At 41.8% G+C, this 15,946-nt stretch overlaps 1 protein-coding gene across 1 annotated transcript in view; it reads right to left on the bottom strand.

Moving 5' to 3' along the window:
* LOC126457258 (GRIP and coiled-coil domain-containing protein 2) overlaps positions 1 to 15,946 on the bottom strand; it is a 188,905-nt gene that overhangs the window by 63,767 nt on the left and 109,192 nt on the right. The window contains exon 12 of the mRNA XM_050093423.1: positions 7,513 to 7,719. Coding sequence (XP_049949380.1) covers positions 7,513 to 7,719 — 207 coding nt within the window. The remainder of the gene's footprint in view (positions 1 to 7,512; positions 7,720 to 15,946) is intronic.

The raw sequence follows: 15,946 nt of genomic DNA on the forward strand, positions 1-15,946 counted from the left end.
TATATAAACAGGACCTCCACGGCCTAGCAGCCAGTCGTAGACTTACCTCAGATGATGTTGCCCGCAGCTGGCAACGAAACGTCAGGGAGAAGTAATTCTACTATTGGACCACGGCCTCTTAGCCCGGAAGTTTTAATTACTGAAGACGCCGGCCGTGAAAGCCTACACGCTATGAATATGTAGACATGGTTAAATTCAAGATGAATAGTCAAATAATGGATATACTCATCAGTGGCAATGCTTTGTATGAAATAAATTTTAGATATATGCACTAACAGAGGTAACAAAACTTCAAACAGTTTTGAGTTTTAGGAAGAAAGTTCAAATGTAAAATCTTATCCCATTTGTTGGAAGTTCACAGCCTTTCATCATAAGTATACAGAAGTCACAAGAGGGATTATATAGATGACAGTAAACTACAACATCATGTGCCATACAAGAGTTCAAACATATGCTGATATACTGGCAGCTCAACAATGGAAACCGATGCCAGTACATATACTGTACCTTGAATTATATTCTCTGGGGCCTTTCCTCACGATTCTTCTATATGTAGGAGACCAAGATCTGTTGAAGTTGCTGTCAGAACTAGTGCATGCATTTTTGTAAATGATGGTTATCAATGGTTTTGTTTGCAATAAGGTCAAGGTCAGGAACAGTGAAATTATTTTAAGTAGGGAACATAGTTTGGTTAAATCGGTTTATTCATTGCCGCATTACAGCCATTTCAGCTTCCCTATGCTTTCATTTAGCTGATTTTTCGGAAAAACTTAATTACATAGTTTGATTCATTATCTGAAGGTAGGCAACCTCAGTGAATCCTGAATTTTCCTCATTTCAGTGCTTGATGACCACACAGATGTGCCTACAGCAATATTTCAAAACTGCAACAGAAAATTATGAATAATCTGACTGTCGTAACTAAACAGTGCACGATGGACAGAAGGTGCAGAAAGTTTTGTGCTGTGTGCACAACAGCCCAATATAAGCCCGGCATGGCTGGCCCTCAGCTGTAATTATGTTTACTTGCTTATTGTATGCTCACCTATGAGACTGCATATTGATGTGTTCTACAGTTATGAAACTTTGTACTGTTGTATACTTCATTCAGTGTTATTGTGGATCTCTTTATGTGGAAGCAGAATAAAATTTGGTTGGTGTTACTTCTGATAGTGTTTCTGTAGAACATTACAACATACTTTGCGACAAGTGCAATATTTTATGCTGCTTGTATTGTTTCTTAGGTTCGATATACAGTCAACACATTAGTGGAAGAAGTACTTCAATCTCTTGTTGAACAACAGTGAGCTCTCACCAACCAACAGCAGGTTCTTGCCAGGGCACTAAACAGTGTGGCAGCCTTGTTCATATGCCAAGTTACACCACTGCCGAGGCAATCTCCGCAGCTTTCTCTGTATGATGATTCTGCAGAAGACTGAGACGCATGTGAAAAAACAGCTTCTGCAGTATTTCAAGTTTTTGGATTTACCGACCCCAATTTGTGTAAGGTTTGTTTTTGTCGTGGATTTCTCTTCATGTTTATCTCCTTTTGTGTTAGTTAGCTCCTCTCCAGGAACCTGACAGTCTCTCTTTTGATGAAGTGGGTCAGTTGCTCTGTAATTATCATTGCAAATGTACTCACATTATTGCTACTCCTGTTGAGGTCTACAATTGTCGAAAGTGGCCCCCACAGTAGCATAGAGATTGAGCAGCTGTTGTTGCTAGTTTGTTACTGAGGCCTACTGGGAGTCATATGCTGATCTGATGGTTCGTGATGCTATAACACATCTGCCATGTGATAAGAAGTTCGAGAACACACTTTACAATGTGAAAATCCCTTTCTTACAGCTGTTCTCCACACTGCTCACTCTTTTGAAGTATCTAGGACAGCAGGAAATCAGATAGAAGCGTGGTGTGAAATATGCACTGTTGCTGCCTCAGCCACTGACAGTTAGCTCATGGGAGAGGGAGACAATATCGCAGCTGTGCAACCCTGGCTTCCACACCAAACGGGGCAGTGCCAGTGCCGTGTTCAACAGTAGCAGCAGTCAGTGTCACAACAACGGCTGTGTGCTTCTCTTCCATCATGCCATTCTTGTTTTGTGTCTCAAGTGTTTGGTGAGATGTAATTATTGCAGGGAGGGGGGGGGGGGGGGAGAGGGAGAGAGAGAGAGAGAGAGAGAGAGAGAGAGAGAGAGAGAGAGAGAGAGAGAGAGATTTTGTCTGTGTGCAACTCTCAACCTCCTCCACCAGACATGAACGTGGATGTGAACTGTGTCCCCAAGTGATGGGGTAATCCCAAACAAACTCTACATTGAAGTACGCCTGAGGGACAAGATGTTAAAAATCCAAGTGGACATAGGTGCAGCAATGACTTTGTTAAATTCTCAAACCTCTGTGGATCTTGGATCACCGGCACCATCCCCTGTCTCTTGTTGGTCAGTTAGTTACAACAAACAGCAAATATCCATAATGGGGCAGTTTTTCTACTTTTGAAGTATACAAAGCAGCTGTTAGGCTTTTGACCTTTCTAACAGTGAATGATACCAACACTGAAAACTTATTTGAGTTCAACGTCTTCAAAATTTCTGGGTTCTTATTTCTGATGTAGTGCATATGGTAACGGATTAAGTTCCATACCAACAACTGGATGTACTATGTTCAGAATATTTCTCCCTGATTCTGGAAGGTTTAGGGTGTGCTACTGATTTCAAAGCTCACATCACAATGTAACTGACAGTGCGCCCCCATTTTCTTCACACCCACCCAGTCCTAGCAGCTTTACGAAGCAAGTCAAATTGGAACTAGATCAGCTTACGTCTTTGGGTGTTGTAACTCCTGTCTCCTCTTGTGAATGGCCTAAGCTGTTGGCACCAGTCAAAAATCCTAATAGAAACCTACGGCTTTGTGGTGATTTTAAAGTTTTTGTAAATTCACAGTCTATTATTGATACTTATCCCAAACCCTGTCTGGATGAACTCTTAGTACAGCTTTCCGAGGCCAATAGTTTTCAAAACAGGCTTGTTAGAAGCATACTTACAACTGCCTCTAGATGATGATTCCAAATGTTTCCTCATAGTAAACACCCTCTTCGGGTTACATCAAAGCCAGTGGCTGCTATTTGGCATGGCTAGCACCCCTGACATTTTCCAAAAATATTTTGAGCAACTCACAGCCTCTGTACCAGGGTGCATTAATACCTGGATGATATTGTGCTCTCACATTTCTCAACAGATGAACATTTGTGGCACCTTCGTGCCTTATTCATTGTGCTACAGCCGCCAGTTTGAAATGTAACTTGGACAAGTCACAATTTTTTCAGCCGTCTGTTGTCTTATCTCCATTTTGAAGTCCCACAAGATGGCATCAAGCCTTTATGCCAGCATGTTGATGCCATTACAGCTTTGCTACATCCTACCAATGCCAGAGTGTCACAAGTCTTTCTCGGAACGATCGCGTACTACCATAAATTTCTTTCTGGTGCAGCCACATTGGACCAGGCACTTCATGCTAGCTTACATAAAGATATTCCTTTTCATTGGCTGCCCACCTGTAGACTGCTTTTACGCTACTAAGGTACAAATTACATCTGGCACCTCACTTTGTTACTTTCCAACCACGCCAACATCTTGTTTTGGATAAAAACACCTCCAAGTATGGCCTTGGGGCCATTCTCGTGCACACCCAATATGCAGAGTGTTCCGAAAAACGTACTGTGCAAGCCTCCAAAGCTCTGAATCAGGCGCAACAATGCTACTCGCAAATAGAAAAAGAACCCATCGCTATTGTGTACGTGATCGAAAAATTTCATGTTTTCCTGTATGGTTTTAAGTTTCATTTGATTATTGATAATAAACCTTTAGTTTCTTTTTTAAAAACAGCCCATCACCTGCAATGCTACACTCTGTTTTCGTCATTCTGTAACTCTGTCATTTATTTCTGATCCACGGTACAACATGCTAATTCGGACTATTTTCTTGATTGCTGACTGGTCCGATCCAGCATCTGATCACGAAGATTGCAATGTTTCCATTTAGACATCGAAGCTCACATCAGTGTGGATGGTTTTCCCATTACCAGTTCTCAGATTTTGTTAACTGTTGCGGTCGATCCTCTCTTACGTCAGGTTCTTCAATTTGTTCACCACAGTTGGCCACATAAACCACCAGGCCACACATTGGATCCTTTGCATAATTATTAAGCTCTCTGCCACAGCCTCTCACTTCTTGATGGTGTTACAGTTGGCTACTGCAGAGTAGGTGCCAAGAGTTGTGATCCTGTAAGCATCGCGGCGGGACGTTATGCACCTTCTCCAACTGGACCGTAGGGGTGTTCCTCATACAAAATTGCTGGGCCACCGACACATATTTTGGCTGAGCATTGACAATGACATCATGTACATTGTAATAGCCTGTCCACAGTGTGCCACCCACCAAGTGGCACTACAGACCTCTCTTTCTTTGTGGCTTGCCACAACAGCACCCCTGGGAATGTATTCATGCTGATTTTGCAGGCCCGTTCCTTAACTCTTTTTGGCTTTTAGTAGTTGAGACTTTCTCAAAATTTTCTTATGTGAATTGTCGCCTGTCCATGAAAGATGCAGTCACAGCCCTCTCAAAGATTTTTTTTCCCCTTACAAGCATTGCTGTACACACTTACGACAGACAACAACCCACAGTTTGTGTCTCACAATTTTGAAGATTTTTGTTCAAAGAGTCAAACAATGGAAAATCCAGGATGGAACATAACAATATTATGAGAAGGAAAGTTGCTGTGTGTGGGGCGTATGTCTGTCTATTGTTGACTAAGGTCTTAATGGCCAAAAGCTATAATTGTGACAGTCTTATTGTTGTGCCTATCTGCAACTCAGCATCTCCGCTATATGGTGAGTAGCAACTTTCCTTCTCATAACATTGTTATATTTGTACAAAGAGCGGCATCCGGCATGTTATGGTCTCTCCCGTTCACTCCCAGTCCAACAGAGAGGCAGTTGGCTGGTCCATATATTAAAAATCCAGATAAAAAAAAATCTCTCTTCTCCTGAGGAAGCCCTTGATAGGTTACCGAGTTCATATAGGTCCACTCCAGTTGGCGACCATAGCCCAGCAGAACTGCTTTTGGCTGCCAGCTCGGTACGCTGCTTCATGTGGGATGGCCAACACTTGGTCGTGCACTGGACCTGCACCGCAGCAATTACATCTGCCGTCTGGACCTATGGGTTTGGCTGGCACTCTAAGTAGATACTAGAGGTTGTCCGTAGTTGCACAGGCCATTGCCTTTGTGTCACACACACCTCTGATGCCCTCATGTCACAACACTATGACCAACTCCATCCACAGACAACTGCCCGAGCACCAGAGAGCTCTTCACCCCCAAGGTTGCCTCCACCATCTGTGCCGGTCCCTGTGGTGTGGTCCACGCCTCTTCCAGCTCTGGCACCATCTTTGCTCTGGGTGCCGCTGCTGGGCAAAGTAGACGGTGCTGGGACACCACCATCTCCGCAGTCCCTGTCGCCATCACCACCTTCTTCTCTGCTGCCTCTATTGCCAAGTGTCTAACCAGATGTGGACATGGATACAGCACCATCACCAGCAGTGCTCCCTTATGGCCTCTCGCAGAGAGTTGGTGTTGCGCCTGCCTGCACCTGCACCATTTCAGACAATACTGTGCCGTGTGTACAAAAGCCCAATATAGCCCCAGCGCACTGAGCCCACAGCCTCACTTACATTTACTTGCTCATATGGTATGCTCACCTACGAGACAGTACATTGTTGTGTTCTATAGTTATGAGACATTCAGTGTTATTGTGGATCTCTCACAACATTACAACAACATAGCAAGACTAAGATTTATACATGATAAGTTACGTGGACTGTTCATAGTTGTTCCAAACTGGACTGAAATCTTTTTAAAAAAAAAAAAAAAAAAATTGACTTGTGACAGGACTTACCCAAGAGCATTTAGATGAAAGTGAACTAAACAATTGATTGCAGATACTGGGAACACAAGCTTGGAAGACATTAGACACTCTATAACAGTAATCGGCAAATAATGTGACTGACTAGGTTGGATATAACATTTGGATTCAAACACTTCAAAACAGATTAGTCACACCAAAAGAACACTAGTTGCTTGTTCAAATGTGAAACTATATTGCATACATTCAAAAACCATGTTCAAAATTTGTAAAGATTTGGAAAATATTGGGAGTCATTAAGTCAAATTAAGGCACAGCTAGCTATGAACAACCACATTAAATCGTTTGAAGTGTAAGTGCAACTGTAGATATTTTCAACGATGCAGAAAATATACTTTTGTGCACAAATGAGGTTGAGAAACTTAAGTAAGTGTAATACCCATAAACATGAGTGCAATCCTCGAAAAATGGAATTGTTGCTCTGAAACACATTGGGCATGAACAGGAAAATTGTGACTGAAGATGGCATATTAATAATAAAAAATAGACTTACCCTCAAAGCTACAGTCACAGACTGTCCATGTCTGTTAATAATGTAATCTTTGGAAATTTATTGTGAGGCAGATGTTTATATCAAACAACATGCCTCTATCACACTCACGATAGAGAATTACACGTGAACTGGGATCCATATCTTATATGTAACTAATATTTTTTGCAAGGAGCAGTGAAGAGAGATGAAGAAACCATAACACGCAGTGTACGCAAGCAAACAAATCCTATTGTCAGCTTCGAAAATTCAGCAAGAGCAGGCACTCTCCAGATGCTGCTGTAAGTCACACATGCCGGTACAGTCAGTTACAGCTATATACACCATCCAACAAGAACCACCTGCTGGCCGAGCTGGGTTGGTCAATACTAATTTTTGTCGTTTTTGCATGGAAACTGTGCCAGCATGGGGTGGCCCCACGCCATCTCAGGCAAGGCAAGACTGGAGCAATACAGTCTATTCGAGAGCCAATCCTAGATGCTGTCCACAACATTACAATGCTCGCATCCCTGATATGAATGTGACTGATATTACAATGTTGTGCATTACATATAGTACAATGTTGTGTGTTACAGAAATTATGCACACACTTATGTTTATTTGTTCTCTACTCTATTAACTGCCACTAAGTCACTGATTTTACCTATGTCAAGCATCAATACACAATGTATTAATTATTTTCTTTAACACAGCCTTTTGCCGAGATGTGAATTTTGTTTTGCTACATAATATCCTTTAATGCATTTAACTGGAAATAAGTGAAGATCTTAAGAATGTATGGAGTGCACACACAAGTGCACGCGTGTGCATGCATGCGCGCACACGCCCCCCACCCCCACACACACAAACACTAGTTCAATTCTGAAAATGAGGCTGTAGACATTATGATATTTAAAGAACCATTTTCAGAATGATAAACCCATGAAAAGCAGATTCCTGTTACTATTGTTATACCTGCTTCCTATTTAACTTTCATTAGTTCAATATCTAATGTTACTCTGAATTATCAGCTAATTTTTGAATATGAAGAGATACTGAAAATTACCTCGCACTCCTCTCTTTCAAGTAATGCAATTTCCATATTTTGGCTTGTAACAGTTGTGAAAGAGCTGGCTTCATTCTTCAATTGTTTTTCTGGTACTTCAATTACAGGTTTATGTGTAACCCTAAGTTTCTCCTCAGTCCTCTCTAATTGTTGTTTAATAGCAGTAGTTTCATCTGCTAGCCGCTCTTCCAGTTCTTTAATCTGTTTCTGCAATAAAAAGGAATTTATTACTTTAGTTAAAAGCTGCATGCATTAACAGAGAACACACATTTCTCTCTAAAGCTGTCAATGTTTATAAGCATGTTATTGTACCTTTCCTGCAGTACTACATTCTGTTTACGTGCACCACCTCATCGTTCCATGAGTGTGATGGATGTGATTCTGTGGCTGTGTTAACATGCGCAGCCAAATTTGTAATCTTATTTTCCAGTTATCGTTCTAAGTTCAGGTAACTCAGGCAGTGTATTCGTGTGTGTTCTGTGGTGCTTTCATTTTAATGTATTTTCCTTATATTCATACAGGATGGTCAGAAACATTATGAAAAACCTGTATGGGTGTTGCTGTAAAGACTGTGCTAAGAAGAAATTTTAAAAAAATCAATTCAATATGTTGCATTATTTTCAAGTTAACTGGCACTGCAGTGAGCCAATTAGGCCATTGCACATGCAAATTCAAGCTGCCAGAGATGGTGTTGCCAACCATGTCCTTTCTTTGATTTTCTAGAACTGAAAGAGAGAGCGATGCAAAAATTGGACATGGGATGGTAGTCAGGATCGAACCTGAGCCAAAGGCTGTGTGGCTTTGCGTGCTATCATCTATGCTGTAAGGACAATGGACACAAATTATATCTGGTGGGCTGCTTGAATATGCATGCGCAGTGGACCGATTGGTTAACTTCAATGCTAGTTAACTTGGAAATGGCACAATGTATGAAACTTTTTTCTTAATAATTATTTCTTGGCACAACCTACCCTGCAATGCCCTTAAAAGCTTTTCAGACTGTTTCTGACCACACTGTACAGGGCTATTACAAATGATTGAAGCGATTTCATAAATTCACTGTAGCTCCATTCATTGACATATGGTCACGACACACTACAGATACGTAGAAAAACTCATAAAGTTTTGTTCGGCTGAAGCCGCACTTCAGGTTTCTGCCGCCAGAGTGCTCGAGAGCGCAGTGAGACAAAATGGCGACAGGAGCCGAGAAAGCGTATGTCGTGCTTGAAATGCACTCACATCAGTCAGTCATAACAGTGCAACGACAGTTCAGGACGAAGTTCAACACACTGCTAACTCCATTCGGCGATGGCATGCGCAGTTTAAAGCTTTTGGATGCCTCTGTAAGGGGAAATCAACGGGTCGGCCTGCAGTGAGCGAAGAAACGGTTGAACGTGTGCGGACAAGTTTCACGTGTAGCCTGCGGAAGTCGACGAATAAAGCAAGCAGGGAGCTACACGTACCACAGCCGACGGTTTGGAAAATCTTACGGAAAAGGCTAAAGCAGAAGCCTTACCGTTTACAATTGCTACAAACCCTGACAACCGATGACAAAGTCAAACGCTTTGAATTTTCGGTGCGGTTGCAACAGCTCATGGAAGAGGATGCGTTCAGTGCGAAACTTGTTTTCAGTGATGAAGCAACATTTTTTTCTTAATGGTGAAGTGAACAGACACAATGTGCCAATCTGGGCGGTAGAGAATCCTCATGCATTCGTGCAGCAAATTCGCAATTCACCAAAAGTTAACGTGTTTTGTGCAATCTCACAGTTTAAAGTTTACGGCCCCTTTTTCTTCTGCGAAAAAAACGTTGCAGGACACGTGTATCTGGACATGCTGGAAAATTGGCTCATGCCACAACTGGAGACCAACAGCGCCGACTGCATGTTTCAACTGGATGGTGCTTCACTGCACTTCCATCATGATGTTCGGCATTTCTTAAGCAGGAGATTGGAAAACCGATGGATCGGTCGTGGTGGAGATCATGATCAGCAATTCATGTCATGGCCTCCACGCTCTCCCGACTTAACCTCATGCGATTTCTTTCTGTGGAGTTACGTGAAAGATTCAGTGTTTAAACCTCCTCTACCAAGAAACGTGCCAGAACTGCAGGGTCGCATCAACAATGCTTTCGAACTCATTGATGGGGACATGCTGCGCCGAGTGTGGGAGGAACTTGATTATCGGTTTGATGTCTGCCGAATCACTAAAGGGGCACATATTGAACATTTGTGAATGCCTAAAAAAACTTTTTGAGTTTTTGTATGTGTGTGCAAAGCATTGTGAAAATATCTCAAATAATAAAGTTATTGTGGAGCTGTGAAATCGCTTCAATCATTTGTAATAACCCTGTATATCTGTTATTCATTACTGACAACAGAGAACTGTTCTAACAGGTGAAAAATATTTCAATTTTGATAAGAAAATAACACACCATGAAAGATATCACAGAAACACAGAAGTGAGGAAAAAAGTGAGATTGTTTTTTGGTACTGATAATTGTGATGACTTACACAGAATCTCAAAACAACTGTCCTGAAAAGTGCATTTCAGCAAAGTAAAACACACTAATCTCTTCAGTCTGCAGCAAATGTAACTGATAGTTCTTTAGAATCTGAGAGAGATGGTGACACTCTTGGGAATGGAGCACGCTTGAGCAACTAGTTCGATTCAGAGAAAATGAGATTTCAACCATCTACGCATGGATTTTCCGATCAAACGTCAGTACACAAGTGAACTAATTACTGTCATCTATCATAAAATGAGGCCTGAGGAAATGTATGGTAAACCAAACCAATCAATTTCATCCATAACTAAGGCAAGAACCAATGATTTCTTTGTAAGCAAACTGTAAACATATTGGACTATGAGATAGAATTGCTGGGCGTTACTTAACCTTCAAGATGGTAACTTTAATTGCTGCCAATAGATACACATAGAAATCCTCAACAGTATCCTAGCTTTCAGATTCAATGGTTTCTTCTTCCGGGAAAAGGACAGATAGGTGGGGGAATTTAAAAAGAAATGGCAGGTCACTCAGAATCCAGGATGAAAGGGACAACAGGTATGTCACTCTCAGTCTAGGGAACTTTGGCCAACCTATCTCTCTCTGTCCTCTATGACGAAGAAACTATTAGTTCTGAAAACTAGGACAATGTTTCCAGAGTTAATTTTTCACTCTGCAGCAGAGCATCTGCTGATACAGACCTGGCAGATTAAAATTGTCTCCCAGACTGGAACTCAAACCCAGGACCTAAGTTTTGAAGGTAGGAAATGAAGTCCTGGTGAAGGTAAAGCTGTATGAATACATCATGAGTCATGCTTGGATAGCATAGTTGGTAGAGCAACTACCCATGAAATGCAAAGGTCCTGTGTTTGGGTCCCCATATGGCACACAGATTTATCCTGCCAGGAAGTTTCATGTGATGGTCTTTTCTACATGCCTATCAGCCATACAGAATTTCAGCTCCTGAAGGTAAGCTCTGGCCAGCAATTCTGTCTCAGTTTGATAATTTCCTTGAGTGAAAGGATTTGGCAAACTGCAATTAATACACAGTTCACTATGGAGAAAGAGAGTGGGAAGTGACCTGCCCTTTCTTTTTAAATTCCCCCACCTACGCGTCCATCAGATTCACCTGGTCCTACTCCAAATCCCATGCCACTTTCCTTGACGTTGACCTCCACCTGTCTAATGGCCAGCTTCACACGTCCGTTCACATCAAACCCATCAACAAACAACAGTACCTCCATTATGACAGCTGCCACCCATTCCACATCAAACGGTCCCTTCCCTACAGCCTAGGTCTTCGTGGCAAACGAATCTCCTCCAGTCCGGAATCCCTGAACCATTACACCAACCTGAAAACAGCTTTCACATCCTGCGACTACCCTCCCGACCTGGTACAGAAGCAAATAACCAGAGCCACTTCTTCATCCCCTCAAACCCAGAACCTCCCACAGAAGAACCCCAAAAGTGCCCCACTTATGACAGGATACTTTCCGGGACTGGATCAGACTCTGAATGTGGCTCCCCAGCAGGGATACGACTTCCTCAAATCCTGCCCTGAAATGAGATCCATCCTTCATGAAATCCTCCCCACTCCACCAAGAGTGTCTTTCTGCCGTCCACCTAACCTTCGTAACCTCTTAGTTCATCCCTATGAAAACCCCAAACCACCTTCCCTACCCCCTGGCTCCTACCCTTGTAACCGCCCCCGGTGTAAAACCTGTCCCAAGCACCCTCCCACCACCACCTACTCCAGTCCTGTAACCCAGAAGGTGTACACGATCAAAGGCAGAGCCACGTGTGAAAGCACCCACGTGATTTACCAACTAACCTGCCTACACTGTGAAGCTTTCTATGTGGGAATGACCAGCAACAAACTGTCCATTTGCATGAATGGACGCAGGCAGACAGTGTTTGTTGGTAATGAGGACCACCCTGTGGCTAAACATGCCTTGGTGCACAGCCAGCACATCTTGGCACAGTGTTACACAGTCCGGGTTATCTAAATACTTCCCACTAACACCAACCTGTCAGAACTCCGGAGATGGGAACTTGTCCTTCAGTATATCCTCTCCTTTCGTTACCCACCAGGCCTCAACCTCCGCTAATTTCAAGTTGCCGCCGCTCACAACTCACCTGTCATTCAACAACATCTTTGCCTATGTACTTCCGCCTCGACTGACATCTCTGCCTAAACTCTTTGCCTTTACAAATGTCTGCTTGTGTCTGTGTATGTGCGGATGAATATGTGTGTGTGTGTCTGCGAGTGTATACCCGTCCTTTTTTCCCCCTAAGGTAAGTCTTTCCGCTCCCGGGATTGGAATGACTCCTTACCCTCTCCCTTAAAACCCACTTCCTTTCGTCTTTCCCTCTCCTTCCCTCTTTCCTGATGAGGCAACAGTTTGTTGCGAAAGCTTGAATTTTGTGTGTATGTATTTGTGTTTCTATCGACCTGCCAGCGCTTTCGTATGGTAAGTCACATCATCTTTGTTTTTAAATATATTTTTCCCGTGTGGAATGTTTCTATATATAGTGAAGAAAATATTACAAACTTTCTACACACATTTCACATATTTTCATGAAGCACTGTAAACAAATGAGATTATCACATTTCACACACTTATGGAAGTAAATAAAAAATTACAAACTTTCTGCACATATTTTCATGGAACACTGTCTTGATGATGTTTGGTTTGTGAGGCGCTCAACTCCGCAATCATCAGCGCCCACACAAAGTACCAGTTTTTACATAGTCCAATCTAGCCACTGTCACGAATGATGATGACATGATGAGGACAATACAAACATCTAGTCCCCGGGCAGAGAAAATCCCCAACCTGGCTGGTAATCGAACCCGGGACCACATGATTCAGAGGCAGCAACGCTAGCCACTAGACCACGAACTGCGGACATGGAACACTGTGAGCAACTGGGTTAATTACATTTCACGCACTTGTACGCTGTCATTCTGTTCAGTGTGTAGGGACAGTAACGAAGGTTTTTCCTCTTTTCTAGCTTGTCACTTTTTCCCCTTTTTATGGGGTTACCATCTCGCTGCATTTCGCCCAAAATATTTTAAATAGTTTTCCTAAGTTCATCTGTTAAGTTTGGAATCTGAAGCCTTCTCTGTGTATGTCTTCTGATTAAGCTCATACCTATGCTCTTCATGAACAGTTCAGAATCTTGACATTGTATCTTTATGTAAATATCTAACATACACATTTGCACAGCTCTGCTCACAGATATTAAAAAGTAAAATATTGCCAGTGGTCACCTCCTCATTCACCAGTTAGCTGAGTAGTTGCTGTACTTCATGTTCAGAGCCTCTACGCCAGATTTCTTGGCATTACGGAAATTAATAATTTTCGGTTTGTTGCTTTTTTCATCGGTATATGCATAATGGTGCATTAAAGAAAGCATTATAACTGCCTTAAGACATTTTTGGAACAAAATACAAATAGTGTAAGATCGTTACTGAAATATTAAATACTGGAGCCCACTTCTTTCTTTGGGTCGAGAAGAAATTCTTTTGGAACTTCTCTTTTGTTGGAGTTCCACAATACATCAACTTGTTTTTTTAGCAGCTCCTTATACAATTCAAAGGAGGAAAACCAATTGTCTGCTGTGCTATTTCTGTTTGTTCCGTATGCTGTTGTGGTCTTCAGTCCTGAGACTGGTTTGATGCAGCTCTCCATGCTACTCTATCCAGTACAAGCCTCTTTATCTCCCAGTACCTGCTGTCGCCTACATCCTTCTGAATCTGCTTAGTGTATTCATCTCTTGTTCTCCCTCTACGATATTTACCCTCCACACTGCCCTCCAATACTAAATTGGTGATCCCTCGATCTCTCAGAACATGTCCTACCAACCGATCCCTTCTTCTAGTCAAGTTGTGCCACAAGCTCCTCTTCTCCCCAATTCTATTCAATACCAACTCACCTCATTAGTTATATGATCTACCCATCTAATCTTCAGCATTCTTCTGTAGCACCACATTTCGAAAGCTTCTATTCTCTTCTTGTCTAAACTATTTATTGTCCACGTTTCACTTCCATACATGCCTACACTCCATACAAATACTTTCAGAAATGACTTCCTGACATTTAAATCTATACTCGATGTATACAAATTTTTCTTCTTCAGAAACACTTTCCTTGCCATTGCCAGTCTACATTTTATATCCTCTCTACTTCGACCATCATCAGTTATTTTGCTCCCCAAATAACAAAACTCCTTTACTACTTCAAGTGTGTCATTTCCTAATCTAATTCCCTCAGCATCACCCAACTTAATTCGACTACATTCCATTATCCTCGTTTTGCTTTTGTTGATGTTCATCTTATATCCTCCTTTCAAGACACTGTCCATTCCGTTCAACTGCTCTTCCAAGTCCTGCGCTGTCTCTGACAGAATTACAATGTCATCGGCGAACCTCAAAGTTTTCATTTCTTCTCCATGGATTTTAATACCTACTCCGAACTTTTCTTTTGTTTCCTTTATTGTTTGCTCAATACACAGATTGAATAACATCGGGGAGAGGCTACAACCCTGTCTCACTCCCTTCCCAACCACTGCTTCCCTTTCATGCCCCTTGACTCTTACAACTGCCATCTGGTTTCTGTACAAATTGTAAATAGCCTTTCGCTCCCTGTATTTTACCCCTACCACCTTCAGAATTTGAAAGAGAGTATTCCAATCAACATTGTCAAAAGCTTTCTCTAAATCCATAAATGCTAGAAACGTAGGTTTGCCTTTCCTTAATGTTTCTTCTAAGATAAGTCGTAGGGTCAGTATTACCTCACGTGTTCCAACATTTCTACGGAATCCAAACTGATCTTCCCCGAGGTTGGCTTCTATCAGTTTTTCCATTTGCCTGTAAAGAATTGGCATTAGTATTTTGCAGCTGTGACTTATTAAACTGATAGTTCGGTAATTTTCACATCTGTCAACACCTGCATTCCTTGGGATTGGAATTATTATATTCTTCTTGAAGTCTGAGGGTATTTCGCCTGTCTCATACATCTTGCTCACCAGATGGTATAGTTTTGTCAGGACTGTCTCTCCCAAGGCCGTCAGTAGTTCCAATGGAATAGACTGTCTCTCCCAAGGCCGTCAGTAGTTCCAATGGAATATTGTCTACTCCGGGGGCCTTGGTTCGACTCAGGTCTTTCAGTGATATGTCAAACTCTTCACGCAGTATCATATCTCCCATTTCATCTTCATCTACATCCTCTTCCATTTCCATAATATTGTCCTCAAGTACATCGCCCTTGTATAGACCCTGTATATACTCCTTCCACCTTTCTGCTTTCCCTTCTTTGCTTAGAACTGGGTCTCCATCAAAGCTCTTGATATTCATGCAAGTGGTTCTCCTTTCTCCAAAGGTCTCTTTAATTTTCCTGTAGGCAGTATCTATCTTACCCCTAGTGAGATAAGCCTCTACATCCTTACACAGATCTGGAAAGATGAATCGCAGGCTGGGTTGGCTTTTGGAACTTTTCTCCTTCTTCTGATAGTGTTGCTCCATTGCTATATTTCACCATATAAATGTAAGTATCATATAAATATAATAGAGGGAAACATTCCACGTGGGAAAAATATATCTAAAACAAAGATGATGTGACTTACCAAACGAAAGTGCTGGCAGGTTGATAGACCTGCTAGATTTTTGATAGAATTTTGTGTATATGTTTGTCTATTAACCTGCCAGCACTTTCGTTTGGTAAGTCACATCATCTTTGTTTTAGATATATAAGTATCATATAAATATGATAAGTGTGCATCTATGAGATATAACCTTTATGCATATTTAAGAGGTTTCTTGGGCATATATATTCTGAATTGGCATCTGCTGCTTAACAGGATTAGACTCTCATCAACATACGTATGAGCTCCGATGGAGTATATCTTCTGACAGTTAGAAATAAAA

Source organism: Schistocerca serialis, chromosome 2 (genome assembly GCF_023864345.2).
Source record: "Schistocerca serialis cubense isolate TAMUIC-IGC-003099 chromosome 2, iqSchSeri2.2, whole genome shotgun sequence".
NCBI lineage: Eukaryota > Metazoa > Arthropoda > Insecta > Orthoptera > Acrididae > Schistocerca > Schistocerca serialis.